This window comes from Pristiophorus japonicus, chromosome 2, assembly GCF_044704955.1.
Source record: "Pristiophorus japonicus isolate sPriJap1 chromosome 2, sPriJap1.hap1, whole genome shotgun sequence".
NCBI classification, from domain to species: domain Eukaryota; kingdom Metazoa; phylum Chordata; class Chondrichthyes; family Pristiophoridae; genus Pristiophorus; species Pristiophorus japonicus.
The window spans coordinates 368,245,729-368,271,330 of NC_091978.1; the positions used below are offsets into that span (position 1 = coordinate 368,245,729).

General features: G+C 46.5%; 1 protein-coding gene across 2 annotated transcripts in view; it reads right to left on the minus strand.

Annotated features, from left to right (window-relative positions):
* The window catches only part of stpg2 (sperm-tail PG-rich repeat containing 2), a 438,535-nt gene that overhangs the window by 372,607 nt on the left and 40,326 nt on the right, over positions 1–25,602 (minus strand). For both annotated transcript variants that reach the window (XM_070866156.1, XM_070866147.1), the window contains exons 3-4: positions 15,472–15,587; positions 7,016–7,124 (exon numbers count right to left, since the gene is read on the minus strand). In XM_070866156.1, coding sequence (XP_070722257.1) covers positions 7,016–7,124; positions 15,472–15,587 — 225 coding nt within the window. The remainder of the gene's footprint in view (positions 1–7,015; positions 7,125–15,471; positions 15,588–25,602) is intronic.

A 25,602-nucleotide genomic window follows, 5' to 3' on the forward strand; every position in this document is an offset into this window, starting at 1 on the left:
AAATCTTTGTTCATGGAAAAGAAAGATCAAAATGTAGTCCTGGGTGAACCCTTTTCAAACCAATAGACACTTTAAGTGAAACTAAACTTGTCTGAGAAGCAAGTGAGACACACATTTGCATTTTGAAAAGTTCAAGGAATCCAAGACAATAGGTAAACAATCAAATGGGAAATCTTTTATAAAAGACAGTAATGCGCAAGTTTTTATACAAAGGATATCAAATTAATTCTGTGGGATTTGTTTTTGCTGTGTTAATAATTCATATTCTAATTCCAAACTGTATCTTGGTGTCACTGTAGCAGCTGGGGTTTGAAATACAACCGATATCTGGGGCAATCACAACACTGAGGAAATGTTTTTTGTCATTTTTATCTGTAATTGGATTGGCATATCAAGGACATTCAAATTGGCTTGTAAACAGAAGAGATGGATTTGAAAGAGTTTTAAAACAAGCCAAAATAAATTATGTATTGCATTAAGTCTGCAACTGCAACAGAGCAATTAACTTCAGATATTTCAAAATCAAAACGACAGAGAATAAAGTGTTTAAGGCCTTAAAAAAAAGAGCTTTGTATTGTTTATGTAATTGAACTTTACTACAAAAAAATGTTAGCATTTCATTTCTCCCGCCTGGCAGCAAGAGGCAAAATGCGGATAGTCTTAAAAATGTAATGGAGAATTTAAGATGTCCAGTGCAACACATAGGTAAGCAGGTAATTCATAAAGAAGGATTTGCATTTGTTTACATAGCACCGGTCATGACCTCAGGACATCTTAAAGCATTTTACAGACAATGAAGTACTTTTGAAGTGTAGTAATGTAGGAAATGCAGCAGCCAGCAAGCTCCCACAAACAGCAATGTGATAATGACAAGATAATCTGTTTTTGTTATGTTGATTGAGGGATAAATACTGGCCCCTGGACACCGGGGATAACTCCCCTGCTCTTCTTCGAAATAGTGCCATGGGATCTTTTGCGTCCACCTGAGAGAACAAACGGTTTGTCTCACCCGAAAAACGGCACCTCGGACAGTGCAGCCCTCCCTCAGCACTGCACTGGAGTCTCAGCCTAGATCTTTGCGTTCCAATCTCTGGAGTGGGACTTGAACCCACAACCTTCTGTCTCAGAGGCGAGAGTGCTGCCCACTGAGCCACTGGCTGACACTCATGCACAAACATTCTGGATTAGGATCTTCTTCAGACGAACCAAGAGCAGATAAACCTGATAGAATTGACGCGTCTATACGCATTCATTCACATTCTTCATAAACACACATTACGTAGAACTTACAGCACAGAAACATGCCATTCGGCCCAACAGGTCTATGCCAGCGTTTATGCTCCACACGGGACTCCTTCCAGCTAAAAGAACTCACTAACAGCAAGTCAATGTTTGGCTATAGCCAAAGCAACCTTTAAGATGCTCATCTTGGAAATGGGAGTGCATTTGATTTGTAACAAGCACAGACCTCCAAATAGCGTGCTGTGGTCTTATTTCACACAGGTTAGCAGTGCTGGCTGCTAAACCTCTCCCCGTGTATTGGAATATAAGTTTTCGATTTATTCCACACTGCCATAGGCGTTGCCATTTTTTAAATAAACATCAATGGCACATACAGTGCGATGCCAATGCAATTCATCAATCAGATACCATCGCCTTAAACTGGTGCATGTAAATTATTTTCAAGCGAAATGGCCTCGTAACAGGGGTAAAACAAGAATGGGAAACACCATAGTTCTTTCATCCAATTGTCATGGTTTAATACTGTGCAGATTTTAAACAGAAACTGCCACCTATTGAAATATTACCATATTCCGGTTGACTTAGTTTAGTTATATTGGAAAACACAGCTATTTCATGCTGTCAAAAGTAGTATTCTGGACCAGATTGATTAAAGTACATCAAATGATAGGCAGCACACTATATATAGCACATGGATCACTTTCCCTTGTCTTTCCAGGTACTGTACTGTGCAGTATGAATTTTTGTAACTTCACATCGACACTTAGCTTTAATGTTAAGAACATCAGAATTAGGAGTCGGCCATTCGGCCCCTCGAGCCTGCTCCGCCATTCAATGAGATTATGGCTGATCTTCGGCCTCAACTCCACTTTCCCGCCCGATCCCCTTTTGACGAGGAGAATAGCAATTTCACGCAATGTCAATCAATCAGGGTGCCAAGTCATTGGAGAGGGGGCAGAGGAGATTTACTCAAATGGTACCAGGGATGAGGGGCTTCAGTGACACGGAGAGACTGGAGAAGCTGGGGTTGTTCTCCTCGGAGCAGAGAAGGTCAAGGGGGAGATTTAATCGAGGTGTTCAAAATCACAAGGGTTTTGATAGAGTAAATAAGAAGAAACTGGGGCCGAAATTGCCCCTTTTCTATAAGGCTTGTGGCCCGCCTGAAAGCAGCGGCCATGGGTCAGTGTGGACTGGCCGCCAAGTCGCCGTGGAGGGGCCGCCATTTTTGATATTGCCCCGCTTTAGTTTTGGAGCAGTGTACAGGACCGCTCCGCCCGACCCCTTACCAACCGAAGTTGCCCCGTGGGAAATTGCCCCTTTTCCAAAGTTGCTCCACGGGAGCAGTGCCACCGCCGGTCAGTGCCACTGACAGCTTTTGTTGTCGGTACCCTTTGTGTACCCTCCCTGGTGGCCCAGTGTTTGCCACTAAAGTGGCTGCAGAGTTCACCGCGGCCCCTCCCCTTTAACTGAAGGGGAGGGACATTGTGGTGCACCAGCGTGATGACGTCATAAGCACGCCGCTGATAACTAGCAGCGTCGGCCACTCCGCTCCGCCCCGCTAATGGCCGCCACTCCACCCCCGTCCCCACTTCCGCCTCGATGATGAGGCCACTTCCGCCCCGTTCCAAAAAAAAACCCCACCATGACCTGAATTTCTCCGGATTGTCCGCCACACGCATCAGGGCGGACGTAACCCTTCGATATTGTGCGACGCGTTTCGGGCAGTGGACAATTTGGGCCCCACTGTCTCCAGTGGCAGGAGGGTCGGTAATTAGAGGACACAGATTTAAGGTCATTGGCAAAAGAACCAGAGGGAAGATGAGGAGACATGTTTTTGGCGCGAGCTGTTGTGATCTGGAATGCGCTGCCTGAAAGGGCAATGGAAGCAGATTCAATAGGGAGTTGGGTAAATGCTTGAAAATGAAATATTTTCAGCACTATGGGGTAAGAGGTAAGAGCAGGGCGGGGGAGTGGGACTAATTGGACCGTTCTGTCACACAGCCGGCACAGGCACGATGGGCCGAATGGCTTCCTTCTGTACTGTATGATAATGTGATATATAGGGCCCCTTAGGGTTCCACGGTAAGTGCACTACCCAACGTGTAATTGAACAACACGAGCCCCTGGTCTGTGCTGACTTAGCTGGGCTCAATCAGGGAAAGCAGCAGAGATATTAACGAATAACTAAATCTACAAAATATTCCAATATTCTGCACACACCTGAAATATAATCTCCCAGTCACCATTCCTAAAATAGAATCATACAGCAGGCGACCATTCGGCTCATCGTGCCTGTGAAAGTGCTGTCCAAGTAGTCCCACTCTCCTGCTCTTTCCCCATAGCCCTGCAATTTTTTGTTTTAAATATAAGTTTTGCAGACGTTGAACCTGACAATTGGTTTTATATTTCAAAACTTCTAAAGTTCGGTACTGAAGTTCATTACAGCACAACAACAACTTGCCTTTATATAGCGCCGTTAACTTAGTAAAACGTCTCAAGGCGCTTCACAAGAGTGATTATCAAATTAAATTTGACACAGAGCCACATAAGGAAATATTAGGACAGGTGACCTGGTCAAAGAGGTAGGCTTTAAGTAGTGTCTTAAAGGAGGTGGGAGAGGCGGAGACGTTTACGGGAGAGAATTCCAGAGCTTAGGGCCCAGGCAGCTGAAGGCTCGGCTGCCAATGGTGGAGCGATTATAATCGGAGATGCGCAAGAGGCCAAAATTCGAGGTGCGCAGAGATCTCGGAGGGTTATGGGGCTTGAGGAGATCACAGAGATAGGGAGGGGCGAGGCCATGGAGGGATATGAAATCAAGTATGAAAATTTTGAAGCACTGCACTAAATACTGGGCCTTAGGCGTATGTGAAAGATGAAAAGGAAGATCTTCGGGATGTTAGTGTTAGATTACTGCAGCTCTTATTTATTTCGAGAATTTACCGAAACAGTGAAACAAGCAGTTCAAATTCCAAGTCACTACTAAATTTCATTTAAAACAACAATTGAGTTAAAAGTTCCCTTGAAAATAATGGTAATCAATGCCAGTCATTTTATATATTTCTGAAATATAACCTAATGCTGATGCAGACATTTCGATGCGAGTCAGTTTAAGCACTTCATGTAGATTAAATCCATTTGTAAAAATGAAAGGGGGTGGGGGAAGAGAGAGTCATCGAGACTTCGTTAGTGTGGCAGTACCTCGTTAGGATGCATCGGGGGGGTGAAATTGACCCTCTCAGAAAGACCCATTCCCCTATCAGTGGAAACAACCTCTCTGCATCCACCTTGTCAAGCCTCCACATAATCTTATTCATTTCGATAAGATCACCTCTCATTCTTCTGAATTCCAATGAGCAGAGGCCCAATCTACTCAACCTTTCCTCATAAGTCAATCTCCGCTCATCTCCGGGATCAACCTTCTCTGAACTGCCTCCAAAGCAAGTATATCCAGGTGTGGCTTCACCAAAACCCTGTACAACTGTAGCAAGATTTCCCGGTGAGAGGATGTTTCCACTGATGGGGGGAGACTAGAACTAGGGGGCATAATCTTAGAATAAGGGGCCGCCCATTTAAAGCTGGGATGAGGAGGTATTTCTTCTTTCGGAGGGTTGTAAAGGTGTGGAATTTGTGCCTCAGAAGCTGTGGAAGCTGGGTCATTGAATAAATTTAAGACAGAGATAGACAGTTTCTTAACCGATAAGGGAATGAGGGGTTATGGGGAGCGGGCAGGGAAGTGGACCTGAGTCCATGATCGGATCAGCCATGATCTTATTAAATGGCGGAGCAGGCTCGAGGGGCCGTATGGCCTACTCCTGCTCCTATTTCTTATGTTCTTATAAGATTGCCAACCCGAGAATGAACCATTTATCCCAACTCTCTGTTTTCTATTCGTTAGCCAATACTCTATCCATGCTAATATATTACTGCAACCCGTGAACTTTTATCTTATGCAGTAACCTTTTATGTGGCACCTTATCATATGCCTTCTGGAAGTCCAAATACACCACATCCACTGGTCCCCCTTTATCCACCTCTTTGTTACATCCTCAAAGAATTCCAGCAAATTTGTCAAACATGACTTCCCCTTCATAAGTCCATGCTGACTCTGCCTGACCGAATTTTGCTTTTCCAAATGTCCTGCTACTGCTTCTTTAATAATGGATTCCAACATTTTCCCAACCACAGATGTTCACAGGAGCGATTATCAATCACAATTTGATACCAGGCCACATAAGGAGATATCCGGACAGGTGAAAGAGGTGGGTTTTAAGGAGTGGCTTAAAGGAGGAGAACGAGGTAGAGAAGCGCAGAGGTTTAGGGAGGGAATTCCAGAGCTTGGGGTCTAAGCAGTTAAAGGCGCGGCCACCAATGGTGGGGCGATTAAAATTGGGGATGCGCAAGAGGCCAGAATTGGAGGAGCGCACAGATCTCGGGGGGGTTGTGGGGCTGAAGGTGGTTACAGAAATAGGGAGGGGCGAGGCCAGGGAGGGATTTGAAAATGGCCTACTCCTGCACCTAATCCTTATGTTCTTTTCGTGAGCGTGTCCGGGCGAGCATGATTTGCCCACGATACATGATGGCCAGTGTAACGCAACAGCGTTTAATAGTTGAGTGACTGCCGAACAGAATTTGTAGTTTTCTGGCTTGAAAGACTGCCAGAGAGATTGGTTTGTGGTTTATTGCCTTTTGAACTTTCTGCTTGCTCTCTGAAGTGTTCGCCGCAAAACGGGGTTCAGTTTGGACGAGTTTGATGTGGCGTTCAGCCCTGTTAAATGTTCTGTTTCGGACCGGACTCCGTCTTAAATGCCGGATTTGGAAGTGACAGGTAACTTTAAAAACATTTATTCGCTCACGGGATGTGGGCATTGCTGGCAAGGCCGGCATTTATTGCCCATCCCTAATTGCCCCTTGAGAAGGTGGTGGTGAACCACCTTCTTGAACCGCTGCAGTCCGTGTGGTGAACGCGCTCAATGTAGCGGTTTGGTACAACTGAGTCGCCATTTCAGAGGGCAGTTAAGAGTCAACCACATTGCTGAGGGTCTGGAGTCACATATAGGCCAGGCCGGGTAAGGACAGCAGATTTCCTTCCCTGAAGGACATCAGTGAACCAGATGGGTTTTTACGACAATCCAGTAGTTTCATGTTCACCGTTACAGATACTAGCTTTTTATTTAATTAACTGAATTTAAATTCCATGGTGGGATTTAAACTCCCATGTGTTTCCCGCCCGGAGAGTTAGGTTCCAATTGCCTTCTACTCCCTGCCACCTACCCCCCCTTCCTCACCCCGTCACCCACTCCTCCCCTTCCCCACCCCGCCACCCACGCCACCCCCCACCCACATCCCCCTCCCACCCCCCCCACCCCACCAGCCACATCCCCCTCCCACCACTCGCCCCACCCCACCGAGTGCTGAGTGCCTGAAGTGGGAAGAGCAGTCCCATGCTCTGAAACTGACATCGTTCCCCCGCACCATAACCAATTCTTAACGGCCACACTGCACAATACCCAGATTTATTGCTATTATTACATGTACGGGAAGACTGGCTTTTACATTTTGACAAAGAGGCTATTGGAATTCATGACACGGCTGACATTTGTGTAATGAATGCGCGCGGTGATATAACAAATTGTCGTTGTTTGTTATGTGACAGATTGAATCGTGTAACTGATTCAAGCTGCACAGTTATAAGCATAACAGAGGCTGGGTAACACGCCCACACACATGCGAAATGAAGAAAGCACCACCAGTTTCTCTAGTGGTTTTGCTTTACCTTCTTCTCCTCCTCTTGTACAACCGCTTCCAGATATCGGGGAATGTAAGACTCATATTTTTGATCTGTATTTTTCATGTTCAGGTTTTCGTAAGTAGGGCTGCAATCCCTAAAGCACAAAACAGGGCAGGTAGTTAACTCATGGGTTTTGATCATAGCATGTTGAAATCTATATTACACAGAATGTACAGCACAGAAACAGGCCACTCCGCCAAACTGCTCCGTGCTTTTGCTCCACACGAGCCTCCTCCCACCCCTCCAGGGACTTGAGTACATAAAATCCAGGCTGACACTCCAGTGCAGTGCTGAGGGAGTGCCGCACTGTCGGAGGTACTGTTAAAAACCGAGGCTGCGTCTGCTCTCTCAGGTGAATGTAAAAGATCCCACGGCACTATTTTGAAGAAGAGCAGGGGAGTTCTACCCGGTGTCCTGGGGCCAATATTTATCCCTCAATCAACATCACTAAAACCAATTATCTGGTCATTATGACATTGCTGTTTGTGGGAGCTTGCTGTGCACAAGTTGGCTGCTGCGTTTCCCACATTACAACAGTGACTACACTCCAAAAATACTTCATTGGCTGTAAAGCGTTTTGAGACGTCCGGTGGTCGTGCAAGGCGCTATATAAATGCAATTCTTTCTCTCTTCTTTATCTCACCCTATCGGCATATCCTTCTATTCCTTTGTCCCGCATATGTTTCTCTCACTTGCCCTTAAATGCATCTATGCTATTCGCCTCAAACTATTTCATGCGGTAACGAGTTCCACATTCTCACCATTCTCTGGGTGAACAAGTTTCTCCTGAATTCCCTATTGGATTTATTCGCGACTATCTTATATTTATGGCAGCTAGACTCCCCAGCAGGTGGTAATATATTCTCTACAGTTACCCTATCAAACCCCTTCAGATATGTAAAGACCTCAAATCAGATCACCCCTCTGACTTCTCTTTTCTAGAGAAAGGAGCCCCAGACTTTTCAGTGATTGAAAAGTATAACCTCTCATTTCTGGTCTCATTCTTGTAAATCATTTTTGCACCTTCTCCAGTGCCTTTATATCTTTTTTATAATATGACGACCTGAACTGCACACAGTGCTCCAAGTGTGGTCTAGCCAAGGTTCTACACCAGGGGTCACAGTCTCAGGGTAAGGGGTAAGCTATTTAAGACCGAGATGAGGAGAAACTTCTTCACTCAGAGAATTGTGAAACTGTGGAATTCTCTACCACAGAAAGTTGTTGAGGCCAGTTCGTTAAGATATATTCAAAAAGGAGTTAGATGTGGCCCTTACGGCTAAAGGGATCAAGGGGTATGGAGAGAAAGCAGGAATGGGGTACTAAAGTTGCATGATCAGCCACGATCTTATTGAATGGTGGTGCAGGCTCAAAGGGCCGAATGGCCTACTCCTGCACCTATTTTCTATGTTAACATAACTTCTCTGCTTTTCAATTCTATCTCTCTAGAAATGAACCTCAGTGGGGTGTTGTTTTATGGACCTTTTAACCTGGGTTGCTACTTTTAGTGATTGGTGCATATATTAAAATATGTCCGCAATCACCTGTTACACTTACACAAAAGCAAAATACTGCGGAGGCTGGAACCTGAAATAAAAACAGAGAATGCTGGAAATACTCAGCGGGTCAGGCAGCATCTGTGGAGAGAAAAACAGAGTTAACGTTTCAGGTCGATGACCTTTGTCAGAACTGGCGAATATTCGAAAAGAACATTCTTAAGCACTGAAAGGGGGAGGGAAGGAAAGAACAAAAGGGAAGGTCTGTGATAGGGTGGAAGGCGGGAGAGATTAGAGAGACAAAAGGGATGATGGGCCGAACTGAAATGGTAATGATAGAGCTTAGAAAAAGGTTAATCTGGATAGGGTGTGAATGGCAGAATAATGACCTACTGCCATTATAGACAAAGAGGATAAAATAGAAAGAGAATAAAAAGAGAAGAGAAAGAAGAAAAAAAACATAAGATGGGTGGTGGGGGGAAGGGAGCCAAAGATGGGCAGAGGTTATGGTCTGAAATTGTTGAACTCGATGTTGAGTCCAGAAGGCTGTAAAGTGACGAAACGAAAGATGAGATGCTGTTCCTCGAGCTTGCGTTGAGCTTCGTTGGAACAGTGTAGGAGGCCAAGGATGGAGAGATCAGAGTGGGAGTAGAACGGAGAATTAAAGTGACAGGCAGCTGGAAACTCAGGACTGAACAGAGGTGTTTCTCGGGATGGCGGGACTGACCTATCAAGAAAGACTGGATCAACTGGGCTTGTATTCACTGGAGTTCAGAAGAATGAGAGGGGACCTCATAGAAACGTTTAAAATTCTGACGGGTTTAGACAGGTTAGATGCAGGAAGAATGTTCCCAATGTTGGGGAAGTCCAGAACCAGGGGACACAGTCCAAGGATAAGGGGGAAGCCATTTAGGACTGAGATGAGGAGGAATTTCTTCACCCAGAGAGTGGTGAACCTGTGGAATTCTCTACCACAGAAAGTTATTGAGGCCAATTCACTAAATTTATTCAAAAAGGAGTTAGATGAAGTCCTTACTACTAGGGGGATCAAGGGGTATGGTGAGAAAGCAGGAATGGGGTACTGAAGTTGCATGTTCAGCCATGAACTCATTGAATGGCGGTGCAGGCTAGAAGGGCCGAATGGCCTACTCCTGCACCTATTTTCTATGTTTCTACGTATGTTTCTATGTTCCGCAAAGTGGTGACCCAATCTCCGCTTGGTCTCTCCAAAGTAGAGGAGACCACATCGTGAGCAGCGAATACAGTATACTAACTTGAAAGAAGTACAAGTAAATCGCTGTTTCACCTGGAAGGAGTATTTGGGGCCCTGGATAGTGGGAAGGAAGGAGGTAAAAGGGCAGGTATTGCATCTCTTGTGCTTGCACGGGAAGGGGAGGGGGTGCTGGGGGTGACTGCGGAATGGACCAGGGGGTCGCGGAGGGAGCGGTCTCTTCAGAACGCTGAGAGGGGAGGGGAGGGGACGATGTGATTGGTGGTGGGATCACGCTGGAGGTGGCGGAAATGGCGGAGAATGATCCGTTGAACGTGGAGGCTGGTGGGGTGCAAGGTGAGGACAAGGGGAACCCTGTCGTGGTTCTGAGAGGGTGGGGAAGGGCTGAGAACAGATCGGACACGGTCGAGGGCCATGTTAACCACGGCGGAGGAGAATCCTCGGTTGAGGAAAAAGGAAGACATGTCAGAGGCACTAGTGTGAAAAGTGGCGTCCTCAGAGCAAATGTGACGGAGATGGAGAAACTGGAGAATGGAATAGAGTCCTTAAAGTACGTGGGGTGGGAGGAAGTATAGTCCAGGTAACAGTGGGTTTATAGTGGATACTGGTTGAAAGTCTATCCCCAAAAATGGAGACAGAGAAGTCGAGGAAGGGAAGGGAAGAGTCGGGGATGGATCATGTGAAGGTGAAGCTGGAAACTGGATGCAAAGTGAAAGTTGCAGTTTCTTGTTGTGCTTCCTGTAACACCAATGGTTTCAACATTACAGGATAAGGGGTCAATGATGCAGATCTATCCACATCTGATAAATGAGTAACAATGTTTACAAACGCATTTAAAGTTTTGGGCATGTTTAGTTTTTAAAAAGAGTAAAATACATCCAAATTAACGACAAGTTTCTCCTCTGAAGATGTTATCCTGTGTTAGGATATGGCTTTATGGCTGCCGGGGTCCCAGGGGCAGCACGGACCAGCCCACACTGCGATATGTGTGCGCACTAGGTCTGTGCAGCAGAGCTGGTCTCCGGTCGTCCTGGTTAACCCTTGTCACTGGACCAAGACCGAGCTCGGTCAAGCCCGTGTGGTGGCTGGTGTGCAACGGCCACCACACGTTAAAAAAATCCACACACAGGCATCTTCCACCCTTCAACATGTAGTTCGGGACCTGGAATATTAGATCCTTCATTGAAACACCTGTGAACTCATTCTTTTTTGGAGTGGGAGCAAGTCATCCTCGTTTCGAGGGACTGCCTACGCTGATGATGATGATATGATGATGAACACCAATGGGTGGAGCGGTAACGAGAATGCTAATATTAAGATCAGCACTAACTTGTCGCAGTTCCCTGTCACGCTCCCAGATGATGCTGTAGAATCTGCTGAACTCCTCACACTGCGCTTTTCTCTACAGCTGCAGCCTCTGCAGTTGCGAGTGAATTACTTTTATCTTTAGCAACTGCTGAAATTTAATTAGAATTTGCTACAGCGCTTTGCAGGGAGGTTTTGCACCACAGAACGCACACTTGATGTGCTGCCGTTCGTAGTTTAAATGCCGTCCTCCCTGCGGCCGTGAGATAGTTTGCGTCCACCTGAGAGAGTAGACGGGGCCTCGGTTTAACATCTCATCTGAAAGACGGCACCTCCGACAGTGCAGCACTTCCTCAGCACTGCACTGGGAGTGTCAGCCTAGATTCATCTGCTCAAGTCCCTGGAGTGGGGCTTGAACCCACAACCTTTTGGCTCAGAGGCAAGAGTGCTGCCCACTGAGCCACAGCTGACAAAGAGGTAAAAGTAAGATTGCTCCTACAAGGTAAAAGAAAAAGAAAGACTTGCATTTATATCATCATCACAGGCAGTCCCTCGAAATCGAGGAAGACTTGCTTCCACTCTAAAAGTGAGTTCTCAGGTGATTGAACAGTCCAATACGGGAATTACAGTCTCTGTCACAGGTGGGACAGACAGTGGTTGAAGGAAAGGGTGGGTGGGGAGTCTGGTTTGCCGCACGCTCCTTCCGCTGCCTGCGCTTGGTTTGTGCATGCTCTCGGCGACGAGACTCGAGGTGCTCAGTGCCCTCCCAAATGCACTTCCTCCACTTAGGGCGGTCTTGGGGGACTCCCAGGTGTCGGTGGGGATGTTACACTTTATCAAGCAGGCTTTGAGGGTGCCCTTGAAACGTTTCCTCTGCCCACCTTGGGCTTGCTTTCCATGTAGGAGTTCCGAGTAGAGCGCTTGCTTTGGGAGTCTTGTGTCAGGCATGCGGACGATGTGGCCCGCCCAGCAGAGCTGGTCGAGTGTGGTCAGTGCTTCAATGCTGAGGATGTTGGCCTGGTTGAAGATGCTAACATTGGTGCGTCTGTCCTCCCAGGGGATTTGCAGGATCTTGTGGAGACATCATTGGTGATATTTCTCCAGCGATCTTTCACGACCACCGGACATCCCAATGCACTTTGCAGCCAACGAAGTACTTTTTGGCGTGTAGTCACTTTTATAATGTGGGAAACGCGGCAGCTAATTTGCGCTCAGCAAGCTCCCACAAACAACAATGTGATAATGACCAGATAATCTGTTTTTGTTATGTTAATTGAGGGATAAATATTGGCCCCAGGACATTGGGGATAACTCCCCTGCTCTTCTTCACAATAGTGCCATGGGATCTTTTACGTCCACCTGAGAGGGCAGACGGGGCCTCGGTTCAAAGTCTCATTCAAAACACAGTACCTCCGACAGTGCAGTGCTCCCTCAGCACTGCACTGGGAGTGGCAGTCTGGATTTATGTGCCCAAGTGTCTGGAGTGGGACTTGAACCCACAACCTTCTGACTCAAAGGTGAGGGTGCTGCCCACTGAGCCACAGCTGACAGCTTTAATATACAGTGCCCACCATTATAGCGGGCGTGTTTGTGAGACTTACCCGGTGTACACGATGGCCGGTGTAATGGGGTAGCGCTATTACAGAACTCTACTTCTTCAGAAGAATGTTGTAATTTATAAATAAGCTAAACAAGACTGCATGCAATGCAACCAGCATTGTTTAACCTGCAGTGTCAGTGCTTAGTGCAAAATGGAACCACGCACCACTCAGAGGGGATTAGATAGGCTTAAGTAACTGAACATTAACGAGGTGTCAGTTACTTATCTTTGTTCTTACATTCAGTGCTCTGTAATGAGGTACAAACTAGTGAGTAAGCGCTGTTGTTCCTGCCCAACATAAAAGGAGTACTTAACACACTGTAATCGGTAACATTAAATTTGACGTTAACGCAAATGGTTAATGGTTAACATCCTTTTTTGACCAATATAAGCAAGTGCCCGTTGTAAACATAGATGGTTTAAGGATGGGGTATGGAGTATAAAAGCAGTGAAGTCCTGCTCCAACTGTACATCATCATCATAGGCGGTCCCTCGAACGAGGATGACTAGCTTCCACAAGAGTTCACAGATGTTTCAATAAAGGACCCGATGTTCCAGTCCTGAACTCCAGTTGAGGGGGTGGAAGATGCCTGTGCGTGGATTTTTTTAACATGTGGTGACTGTTGCACACCAGCCACCACACGGGCTTGCCTTTATCCAGTGGCGAGGATTAACCAGGACGACTGGAGACCTGCTCTGCTGCACGGGCCTAGTGCGCACACATATCGCAATGTGGGCTGGCCCGTGCTGCCCCTGGGCCCTCGCCTTTTCTGGGCCCCGTATCCTCATTTGCCGCAACTCCGCCATGATCCCTCGCCGCTCCTCCACCACAAACATTCGCCACACCTCCGCCGCGATCCCTCGCCTCACCTCCGCCACGAATGTTCGCCGGACCTCCGCCATAATCACCTACCGAATCTCAGCCACGATCCCTCATCGCTCCTCCGCCTCGATCACTCGCCGCACCTCCGCCACGTCCTTCCCGCACCTCCGCAGGTCAGGAAGTATAAGAGCTGGAGTGGCACACCACTACAACTTCCAGCGTGAGCTGCTCTAAGTTGGCGACGGCTTCGAGGTGGGCGATTGGATCGGAATTACAGCACAGGGAAATTGCATTTTGATTCTAATGCAGGTCCTCACCACTTAGAACACAACATGAGAACATAAGAAATAGGAGCAGGAGTAGGCCCATGCCGCTGTTTGGAGCATGGGCAGGAGCACCGGCGGGGCCCTGGTGAAGCAGAGGAACGGGAAGGATGTGACGGAGGTGCGGCGAGTGATCCAACTGTACAGGGCGTTGGTGAGACCACACCTGGAGGACTGCGTACAGTTTTGGTCTCCTTATTTAAGGAAGGATATACTTGCATTGGAGGCGGTTCAGAGAAGATTCACTGGGTTGATGCCTGAGATGAAGGGGTTGACTAATGAAGAAAGGTTGAGCAGGTTGGGCCTCTACTCATTGGAGTTTAGAAGAATGAGAGGTGATCTTATTGAAACATATTAAGATTCTGAGGGGTCTTGACAGGGTAGATGCAGAGAGGATGTTTCCCCTCATGAGGGAATCTAGAACTAGGGGGCATAGTTTCAGAATAAGGGGTCGCCCATTTAAGACAGAAATGAGGAGGAATTTCTTCCCTCAGAGAGTCGTGAATGTTAAGAATTCTCTACCCCAGAGAGCTGTGGAAGCTGAGTCTTTGAATATATTTAAGGTGGGGATAGACAGATTTTTTAATGATGAGCGAGTCAAGGGTTATGGGGAGCAGGTGGGGAAGTGGAGTTGAGGCCAGGAACAGATATTATTGAATGGCTTACTCCTGCTCTTGTTTCTTATGTTATGTTCTAAGTGGTGGGAGCCTGCATTAGAATCAAAATGTCATTTACCTGTTCTATAATTCCGATTAACAGAGATTTCGAAACTAAATGCAACTGCATTCCCTAGCCACCGACTCCATTCCTCTCCCTGGCATCTGTCTGAGGCTGAACCAGACTGTTCACAACCTTGGTGTCATATTTGACCCTGAAATGAGCTTCCGACCACATATCCGCAGCATAACTAAAACCGCCTATTTCCACCTCCGTAACATCGCCCGTCTCCACCCCTGCCTCAGCTCATCCACTGCTGAAGCCCTCATCTATGCATTTGTTACCTCTAGACTTGACTATTCCAACACACTCCTGCCTGGCCTCCCATATTCTACCCTAAGTAAATTTGAGATCATCCAAAACTCGGCTGCCCGTGTCCTAACTCGCACCGAGTCCCGCTCACCCATCACCCCCTGTGCTCGCTGACCTACATTGGCTCCCGGATAAGCAACGCCTCGATTTCAAAATTCTCATCCTTGTTTTCAAATCCTTCCATGGCCCTCGCCCCTCCCTATCTCTGTAATCTCCTCCAGCCCCACAACCCCTGAGATGTCTGCGCTGCTCTAATTCTGCCCTCTTGAGCATCCCTGATTGTAATCACTCCACCATTGGTGGCCGTGCCTTCTGTTGCCTGGGCCCCAAGCTCTGGAACTCCCTCCCTAAACCTCTCCGCCTCTCTACCTCTCTTTCTTGCTTCAAAATGCTCATTAAAACCTACCTCTTTGATCAAGCTTTAGGTCACCTGCCCTAATTTCCTTCTTATCTGGCTGGGTGTCAAATTAATTTTTTTTGTCTTATAACACTCCTGTGAAGCGCCTTGGGACATTTTACTACATTAAAGGCGCTATATAAACACAATTTGTTGTTGTTGTAATAAATATGCTGCAAATTATGAGCCACAAACATGACAAATAGCATTTAGTAACTGAGAGTGTTAAATTATACGAACTTCTGGATATCGTACGAGGCGGGTCCAGGGCCCAAGGGGATTTTAAAATCGATGCGTTTCGATGTCCGGTTCCCGAAATGCACGCCTTTGTATTGCCGGGTCGGATACGGCTCATTCTGGAATAAAGGATCAAGAAATTCTGAACTAGACTCATTTATTTCCTTATACTAAAAATAAATTTCATCAGTATAAATGCTAGATTAAGCATTTTGAAAAGGCTTACACCAATATTTATCCCACAGCCAACATCACAGAAACAGATTATCAGGTGGTTATTGCATCGCTGTTTGTGGGAGCTTGCTGTGCGCAAGTTGGCTGCCGCGTTTCCTACATCACAACAGTGACTATACTCCAAAAGCACTTCAATAGTTGTAAAGTGCTTTTAGATGTCCTGAGGTCGTGAGAGACGCTATATAAATGCAATGGGATCAATGACCAAATCATCTGTTTTAGCGGTGTTGCTCGAGGGATAAATATTGGCCCCAGGACACCGGGGATTGCTCCCCTGCTCTGCTTCGAAATAGTGCCGTGGGATCTTTTTTAAGTCCTCCTGTGAGGGCAGCGAGAGCCCTGGTTTAACGACTCATCCGAAAGACAGCACCGCGGACAGTGCAGCACTCCCTCAGTATTGCACTGGAGTGTCAGCATTGATCATGTGCTCCAGTCTCTGGAGTGAGACTTGAACTCACAACCTTCTGACTCAGAGGTGAGAGTACTACCCACTGATCCAGGGTTGACACCGTTCTAAGTGGACTACCCTAGTAGTGGTCCCAAAAAGCACAATGATACCCAACATTTGTGTGCCCCAAAGCATCACGTCATTCTTAACGACTATCCAAGCTCCCTGCCAAAGTCAAAGAAGTGTCAGAAATACTGCTGTTCAGTAGTGTAATTTGCTTCTTGGGCAACACGGGCCCAGCCCACACTGCGATATGTGTGCGCACTAGGTCCGTGCAGCAGAGCAGGTCTCCAATCGTCCTGGTTAACCCTCGCCACTGGATAAAGACCTGGCTCTGTCGAGCCCGTGTGGTGGCTGGTGTGCAACGGCCACCCCACGTTAAAAAACTCCATGCACAGGCATCTTCCACCCTTCAATTGGAGTTCAGGACTGGAATATCGGGTCCTTCGGAAACATCAGTAAATTAATCCCTTTTGGTGTGGAAGCAAGTCATCCTCGTTCGTTGGACCGCCGATGATGTACTTGCTTCATGGTTCTTTGCTTAAGAATTCACAGCTACACATTTGCTGTAAAGAACTAGTTGATTTTTTAGCAAAGATTTAACAATCACACGACACATTATCAGTTCATTCACCAGGCTCACAACTGCACACCTCATCATGGAGAATCTAGATTCAATTAACTGGGGTTTTATTCAGTCTTGTGAACATCATATAACTGGCTAAGCCACTCACAGTGCAACAGCTTAACAACTATTTTAAACTAAACTTTAAATCAACTGCCCCCTTTTGGTAAGGGCACTAAACCCATACATTTCGAAATTAACTGGGAACTTTGCCAATCAAATTAAAATTCTGTTCCCGGGGGTGATGATGCACTCCAGTCCCTCCAGTGCCCACCTCTCGTGGAAGACCGCGAGCGTACAGGTGGACACCGCGTGCTCCATCTCCAGGAACACCCTGGTGTGGCGACAGCTTCACAACCCTGTGAGCATGCTGTCCATCACAGTATCATTTCTGTGTACTAAGAACATAAGAACTAGGAACAGGAGTCGGCCATACGGCCCCTCGAGCCTGCTCCGCCATTCAATAAGATCATGGCTGATCTTTGATCTCAACTCCACTTGCCTGCCCAATCACCAAATCCCTTGATTCCCCCTAGAATGCAAAAATCTATCGATCTCAGCCTTGAATATATTCAACAACTGAGCATTCACAGCCCTTTTGCAGAGAATTCCAAACATTCACAGCTGAGTCTGTAGTATATGCAAGCACTAATAACGACTCCACGAGGTAAGGGTATAGTACTTGAACTGTAGTGACCATAGTCCGTTTATTGCAGCTCCTTGAGTGAGGACACCAAGAGGTGAGCTCCCTTTTATACTGGGTTACCTGCAGTATGCAGGTCACCCTTAGGTCTCCACCAGTAGCACAGGTATAGTGTATACAGTGTGAAGGTACATTCAGTGGTTTAGTGTTGCAGTACATGTATTAACATACATAACAGAGTCCATGATCAGATCGTGGTTCTGGGAGGGAGGGGAATTATAGAATCATAGAATCATAGAAAATAGGTGCAGGAGTAGGCCATTCGGCCCTTTGAGCCTGCACCATCATTCAATAAGATCATGGCTGATCATTCACCTCAGTACCACTTTCCTGCTTTCTCTCCATACCCCTTGATCCCTTTAGCCATAAGGGACACATCTAACTCCCTCTTGAATATATCCAATGAACTGGCATCAACAACTCTCTGTGGTAGGGAATTCCACAGGTTAATAACTCTCTGGGTAAAGAAGTTTCTCCTCATCTCTGTCCTAAATGGCTTACCCCTTATCCTTAGACCGTGTCGCCTGGTTTTGGACATCCCCAACATCGGGAACATGCTTCCTGCATCTAACCTGTCCAGTCCTGTCAGAATTTTATATGTTTCTATTAGATCCCCTCTCATCCTTCCAAACTCCAGTGAGTACAGGCCCAGTCGATCCAGTCCCTCCTCATATGTCAGTCCTGCCATCCCAGAAACGTCCTAAGGCTCGTCACAGGAGCGTACGTCAAACAAAATTTCACACCGAGCCACAAAAGGAGATATTAGGGCATATGACCAAAAGCTTGGTCATAAAGGTTTTAAGGAGCGACTTAAAGGAGGAGAGAGAGGCCAGAATTAGAGGAGCGCAGACATCTCGGGGGGGTGGGGGGTTGTGTGGCTGGAGGAGATTACAGAGATAGGGGAGAGGCGATGCCATGGAGGGATCTGAAAACAAGGATGAGAATTTTAAAATCGAGGCGTTTTTGGACCAATGTCGGTCAGTGAGCCTTAATGGGTTTCAGGGTTTTATATCCAAGAGCATTAATTACACAGTAAGGAAGTGGCAGTGAATTTCTAACAGATGTTGGTTTATCCGTAGCTGTAATATCGTGCGCAGTCCTGCGTACCCAACTGTAGGAAGGATGGTTAGAGCCATTGAAACGATACTGCAAACGAGAAGTGATAATTATGATTAAACACGCAAAAAATTGTGGCTTCTGACACTGATACAGAGATACAGATCAGCCATGATCTAACTGGTTGGCAGAACCGACTCGAGGTGCTGAATGGCCTCCTCTTCTTCCTCAGCATATTTTGGGGAACATCTGCCATTTGGAACCCTGAAACCCTTGGCCTCAGAATTCAAAGCCAGAACAGCTTTGGCCCCTCTAACTAGGCCACTGGCTTCAGCACTCTTAGTCGAAGTAAAAAGAACACACAGGCCGATTATTAACAAATCTGTAATGGATGCCAGAAGTAAACAACATTTTTACATAAGAACATAAGAAATAGGAGCAGGAATAGGAGTAGGCCATACGGCCCCTCAAGCCTGCTCCGCCATTTAATACGATCATGGCTGATCCGATCATGGACTCAGCTCCACTTCCCCGCCCGCTCCCCATAACCCCTTATCGGTTAAGAAACTGTCTATCTCCGTCTTAAATTTATTCAATGTCCCAGCTGACACAGCTCTCTGAGGAAGCAAATTCCACAGAGTTACAACCCTCTGAAGAAGAAATTCCTCCTCATCTCTGTTTTAATTGGGCGGCCCCTTATTCTAAGATCATGCCCCCCAGTTCTAGTCTCCCCCATCAGTGGAAACATCCTCTCTGCATCCCTCATAATATTATATGTTTCGATAAGATCCCCTCTCATTCTTCTGAATTCCAATGAGTAGAGGTCCAACCTCCTCAACCTTTCCTCATAAGTCCTGGTTTTTATTTCGGTTTCTTGACACCAGGGAGGGGGAGGTTATTTTATTTACAGCCACTTGCCATTCTTCCAGGGACCATTATTATATTTTATTTCGAAAAGGAGCATATGTGTAAGCTTGGCTTCTTGGATAACACAATACTAGTAACAAATATATCTCCGAGACCCACTCTCTGCTGCTCACAGTATTGATTACCGCACGGGGAAACTGAAGTCACTGAACTATAAATAATACAAATTGGCCACTACTTTAGCAACCTTTCAGCTGTTCAGGTAAGAAATGTCCATTTATCACTGGATTAAAAGCCTGTTACAAAAACAAACGTACCATTAAAATAATTAATGTTGGTCCAATAATCTTAAATCACAAAAAACTCTTTTTTGCCATTTCAAGGTCATCCTGGGCTATGATTACTCATTTTGCTGATAAAATATGGTTTAATTGGAGTAAATCCGTCTACATCCTGCCTCTCGTTTCTGGCTAATGCCGCCATATAATTTGCAGGAAGTATGACTGATCTGCGCTGACAACCGAATGGATGGGGAAGGAGCTTCGGAACTTGCGTTTTTTAAAAATGATCCTTCACATAAATAAATATAAATTAGAATTAAAGTACTCTCAAGACTTTAATTCAGGCGCTAATGGGCTGTTGCTCTCTCGTTATTTCTCGCAGGTAGCTCGCGCGCCAGAGTGCAAGGGAAACAATAAGTCAGGGCTGCCTCCATTCGAGTGAAAGGATATCGACAATGAAACTGACTCTCACAACAACCTTTTAAATAAGCTCTTAGTGCAGTCTGCTAACTTGAACCCATTATGTAGTTTTCATGGGATGTCGGCGTCGCTGGCAATGCCGGCATTTATTGCCCATCCCTTATTGCCCTTGAGAAAGTGGTGGTGAGCCGCCGCCTTGAACCGCTGCAGTCCGTGTGGTGAAGGTACTCACACAGTGACTTTGTACGCAGCAGTTTGGTACAACTGAGTGGCTCACTGGACCATTTCAGAGGGCAGTTAAGAGTCAACCATATTGCTGTGGGTCTGGAGTCACATATCGGCCAGACCGGGTAAGTGCGGCAGATTTCCTTCCCAAAGTATATTAGTGAACCAGATGGGTTTTTACAACAACTCGGTAGTTTAATGCTTTTATATTCCAGATTTATTAATGAACTGAATTTAAATTCTTTCAGCTGCAGTGGTGGGATTTGAACTAGTGCCTCCGATATGTCTTCCTTTTTCCTCAACTAAGGATTCCCCTCCACCATGGTTAACATGGCCCTGGACCGTGTCCGTTCTATTTCCTGCACCTCTGCTCTCACCCCTTCCTGGATAATAACGGGTAATTATAGGCCGGTTAGCCTGACATCAGTAGTGGAGAAAATGTTGGAATCAATAATTAAAAATGAAATAGCAGCACATTTGGAAAGCAGTGACATGATCGGTCCAAGTCAGCATAGATTTATGAAAGGGAAATCCTGCTTGATAAATCTTCTAGAATGTTTTGAGGATGTAACTAGTAGAGTGGACAAGGGAGAACCAGTGGATGTGGTGTATTTGGACTTTTGGATTTGTGGTCCCACACAAGAGATTGGTGTGCAAAATTAAAGCACATGGTGACGTGGATAGAGAACTGGTTGGCAGACAGGAAGCAGAGAGTCGAGATAAACGGGTCCTTTTCAGAATGGCAGGCAGTGACTAGTGGGGTGCCGCAGGGCTCAATGCTGGGACCCCAGCTATTTACAACATACATTAATGATTTAGATAAAGGAATTGAGTGTAATATCTCCAAGTTTGCAGATGACACTAAGCTGGGCGGCAGTGTGAGCTGTGAGGAGGACGCTAAGAGGCTGCAGGGTGACTTGGACAGGTTAGGTGAGTGGGCAAACGCATGGCAGATGCAGTATAATGTGGATAAATGTGAGGTTATCCACTTTGGGGGCAAAAACATGAAGGCAGAATATTATCTGAATGGCGGCAGATTAGGAAAAGGGGAGGTGCAACGAGACCTGGGTGTCATGGTTCATCAGTCATTGAAAGCTGGCATGCAGGTACAGCAGGCGGTGAAGAAGGCAAATGGTATGTTGGCCTTCATAGCGAGAGGATTTGAATTTAGGAGCAGGGAGTTCTTACTGCAGTTGTACAGGGCCTTGGTGAGGCCTCGCCTGGAATATTGTGTTCAGTTTTGGTCTCCTAATCTGAGGAAGGACGTTCTTGCTATTGAGGGAGTGCAGCAGACTGATTTCCGGCAGGACTGACATATGAGGAGAAACTGGATCAACTGGGCCTGTATTCACTGGAGTTTAGAAGGATGAGAGGGGATCTCATAGAAACATATAAAAGTCTGACGGGACTGGACAGGTTAGATGCAGGAAGAATGTTCCTGATGTTGGGAAAGTCCAAAACCAGGGGACATAGTCTAAGGATAAGGGGTAAGCCATTTAGGACTGAGATGAGGAGAAACTTCTTCACTCAGAGAGTTGTTAATCTGTGGAATTCCCTGCCGCAGAGAGTTGTTGATGCCAGTTCATTGGATATATTCAAGATGGAGTTAGATGTGTCCCTTACGGCCTAAGGGATCAAGGGGTATGGAGAGAAAGCAGGAAAGTGGTACTGAGGTGAATGATCAGCCATGATCATATTGAATGGTGGAGCAGGCTCAAAGGGCTGAATGGCCTACTCCTGCACCTATTTTCTATGTTTCTATGATTCTATAATTCCCCTTCCTCCCAGAACCACGACAGGGTTCCCCTTGTCCTCACCTTTCCCCATTAGCCTTCATATTCAACGGATCATCCTCTGCCATTTCCGCCACCTCCAGCGTGATCCCACCACCAATCACATCTTCCCCTCCCCTCTCAGCGTTCCGAAGGGACCGCTCCCTCAGTGACACCCTGGTCCATTCCGCAGTCACCCCCAGCACCCCCTCCCCTTCCCACGGCACCTTCCCGTACAAGTGCAGGAGATGCAACACCTGCCCTTTTACCTCCTCCCTTCCCACTGTCCAGGGCCCCAAACACACCTTCCAGGTGAAACAGGGATTTACTTGTATTTCTTTCAATGTAGTATACTGTATTCGCTGCTCACGATGTGGTCTCCTCTACATTGGGGAGACCAAACGTAGATTGGGTGACCGCTTTGTGGAACACCTCTGTTCAGTCCGTAAGCGTGACCCCGACCTTCAGGTCGCCTGTCACTTTAATTCTCCATTCCACTCCCACTCTGACCTCTCCATCCTCGGTCTCCTACACTGTTCCAACGAAGCTCAACGCAAGCTCGAGGAACAGCACCTCATCTTTCGTTTGGGCACTTTACAGCCTTCTGGACTCAACATTGAGTTCAACAATTGCAGGCCGTAACCTCCGCCCCTTTTGTTTTACAAAAATCTCCCCCACCTTTTTTTTTTCTCGATCCCACGGCAGCCGGTGATTACTCCGCCAGTCACACCCCATCTAGACTCATCTTTTGTTACCTAACTTCTGCCATTACCATCTCATTTTTGTCCATCATCCCATCATCATACCTGCCTTCCACCCAATCATAGACCTTCCCTTTTGTTCTTCCCCCCCACCCCCCTCCCCTCCCCCTTTTACTGCCCCTGCACTTCCTTAAGAATCTGTTACATCTCAAACTTTTCAAGTTCTGACGAGGGGTCACAGACCTGAAACGTTAACTCTGTTTCTCTCCACAGATGCTGCCTGACCTGCTAAACTACTTTTTAAAGTGCAAGCACTGTTGTAATATAGGAAATGCGGCAACCAATTTGCGCACAGCAAGCTCCCACAAAAAGCAATGTGATAATGACCAGATAATCTGTTTTTTCAGTGATGTTAATTGAGGGATAAATATTGGCCCAGGACACCGGGGTAACTCCCCTGCTCTTCTTTAAAGTAGTGCCGCGGGATCTTTTACGTCCACCTGAGAGGGCAGACGGGGCTTCAGTCTAACACCTCATCCGAAAGATGGCACCTCCGACAGTGCGGCGCTCCCTCAGTACTGTCCCACCGTCAGTGCGGCACTCCCTCAGCACTGCACTGGGAGTGTCAGCTTAGATGTATGTGCTCAAGTCCCTGGAGTGGGGCTTGAACCCACAATCTTCTGAGCAACAGGTTTACAAACCCATCCTCTCACTGTAGTCACCACATCCATAGATCCCAGTCACCCTTAGTGGCGTTATCTGTGCAAATTATTAAAATAGTAAAATGACTTAAATTTAAGGTCAGAACAAAGGTTGTGTTCCATTATCTTTGTGCAATGAATAATTCAATCATTTGGCTGAAATATGATAGTTCTAAAGTTCTCAGCATCTTACTAAAAGTACTCTTTTTACATTGTTGATTTAAATATTAAATGCATTTATTTGGATCATGACAAAAAAAACAGAGGGGGGAGATGAGAATATTTTTTTTAAACGCAGCGAGTTGTTGTGATCGGGAACGCGCTGCCTGAAAGGGCGGTGGGAGCAGATTCAATAGTAACTTTCAAATGGGAATTGGATGAACACTTGAAGGGGCAAATTTTGCAGGGCTGTGGGGAAAGAGAAGGGGGAGTGGAACTGATTGGTTAGTTCTTTCAAAGAGCTGGCACAGGCTCGATGGGCTGAATGGCCCCCTAATGTGATGCAGGATTCTTTGATCCTAAAGAGCTAGAGCTGAGATGCCTGGGTTTTGTGGGACGACATCTGGAGCTCAATGGGCTGCTGGTGGCCCGGAGGAGGGAAACATAGAAACATAGAAACATAGAAAATAGGTGCAGGAGCAGGCCATTCAGCCCTTCGAGCCTGCACCGCCATTCAATGAGTTCATGGCTGAACATGAAACTTCAGTACCCTCTTCCTGCTTTCTCGCCATAACCCTTGATCCCCCGAGTAGTAAGGACTTCATCTAACTCCCTTTTGAATATATTTAGTGAATTGGCCTCAACTACTTTCTGTGGTAGAGAATTCCACAGGTTCACCACTCTCTGGGTGAAGAAATTTCTCCTCATCTCGGTCCTAAATGGCTTACCCCTTATCCTCAGACTGTGACCCCTGGTTCTGGACTTCCCCAACATTGGGAACATTCTTCCTGCATCTAATCTGTCTAAACCCATCAGAATTTTAAACGTTTCTATGAGGTCCCCTCTCATTCTTCTGAACTCCAGTGAATACAAGCCCAGTTGATCCAGTCTTTCTTGATAGGTCAGTCCCACCATCCCAGGAATCAGTCTGGTGAATCTTCGCTGCACTCCCTCAATAGCAAGAATGTCCTTCCTCAAGTTAGGAGACCAAAACTGTACACAATACTCCAGGTGTGGCCTCACCAAGGCCCTGTACAACTGTAGCAACACCTCCCTGCCCCTGTATTCAAATCCCCTCGCTATGAAGGCCAACATGCCATTTGCTTTCTTAACCGCCTGCTGTACCTGCATGCTAACCTTCAATGACTGATGTACCATGACACCCAGGTCTCGTTGCACCTTCCCTTTTCCTAATCTGTCACCATTCAGATAATAGTCTGTCTCTCTGTTTTTACCACCAAAGTGGATAACCTCACATTTATCCACATTATACTTCATCTGCCATGCATTTGCCCACTCACCTAACCTATCCAAGTCACTCTGCAGCCTAATAGCATCCTCCTCGCAGCTCACATTGCCACCCAACTTAGTGTCATCCGCAAATTTGGAGATACTGCATTTAATCCCCTCGTCTAAATCATTAATGTACAATGTAAACAGCTGGGAGGTGCAAGGAGATTATTCTATGATATTCCTATATATCAATTTGACCTAAAGTCCTAGCGGGTAGCACTCGGCCTCCTGAGTCAGAAGATTGCTGGCAACAGCCATACTCCAAGACTTGTGCACATAGGATGACACCCCAGTGCAATAACTGACAAGGTTTAGGAATTTTTGAGCTGCCGTGGTTTTGGATGAGATGTTGAACTAGGTCTACCTGCTTGTTCAGGTGGATGCACATCGTGGGGCAAAATTCATAGAATAGAACAGCACAGAATGCGGCCATTCGGCCCATCGAGTCTACGCTGGCTCTTTCGTCCAGTTGGTCCCACTCCCCCACACTCTTTCCCCACATCCCTGCAATTTGTTCTCGTTCTAGTATTTATCCAATTCCCTTTTGAAGGCTACTATTGAATCTGTATCCACCACCCTAACGGGCAGTGCACTCCAAATCCTAACCACGCGTTGGGTAAAAATGTTTTTCCTCCTGTCGCCTCTGGTT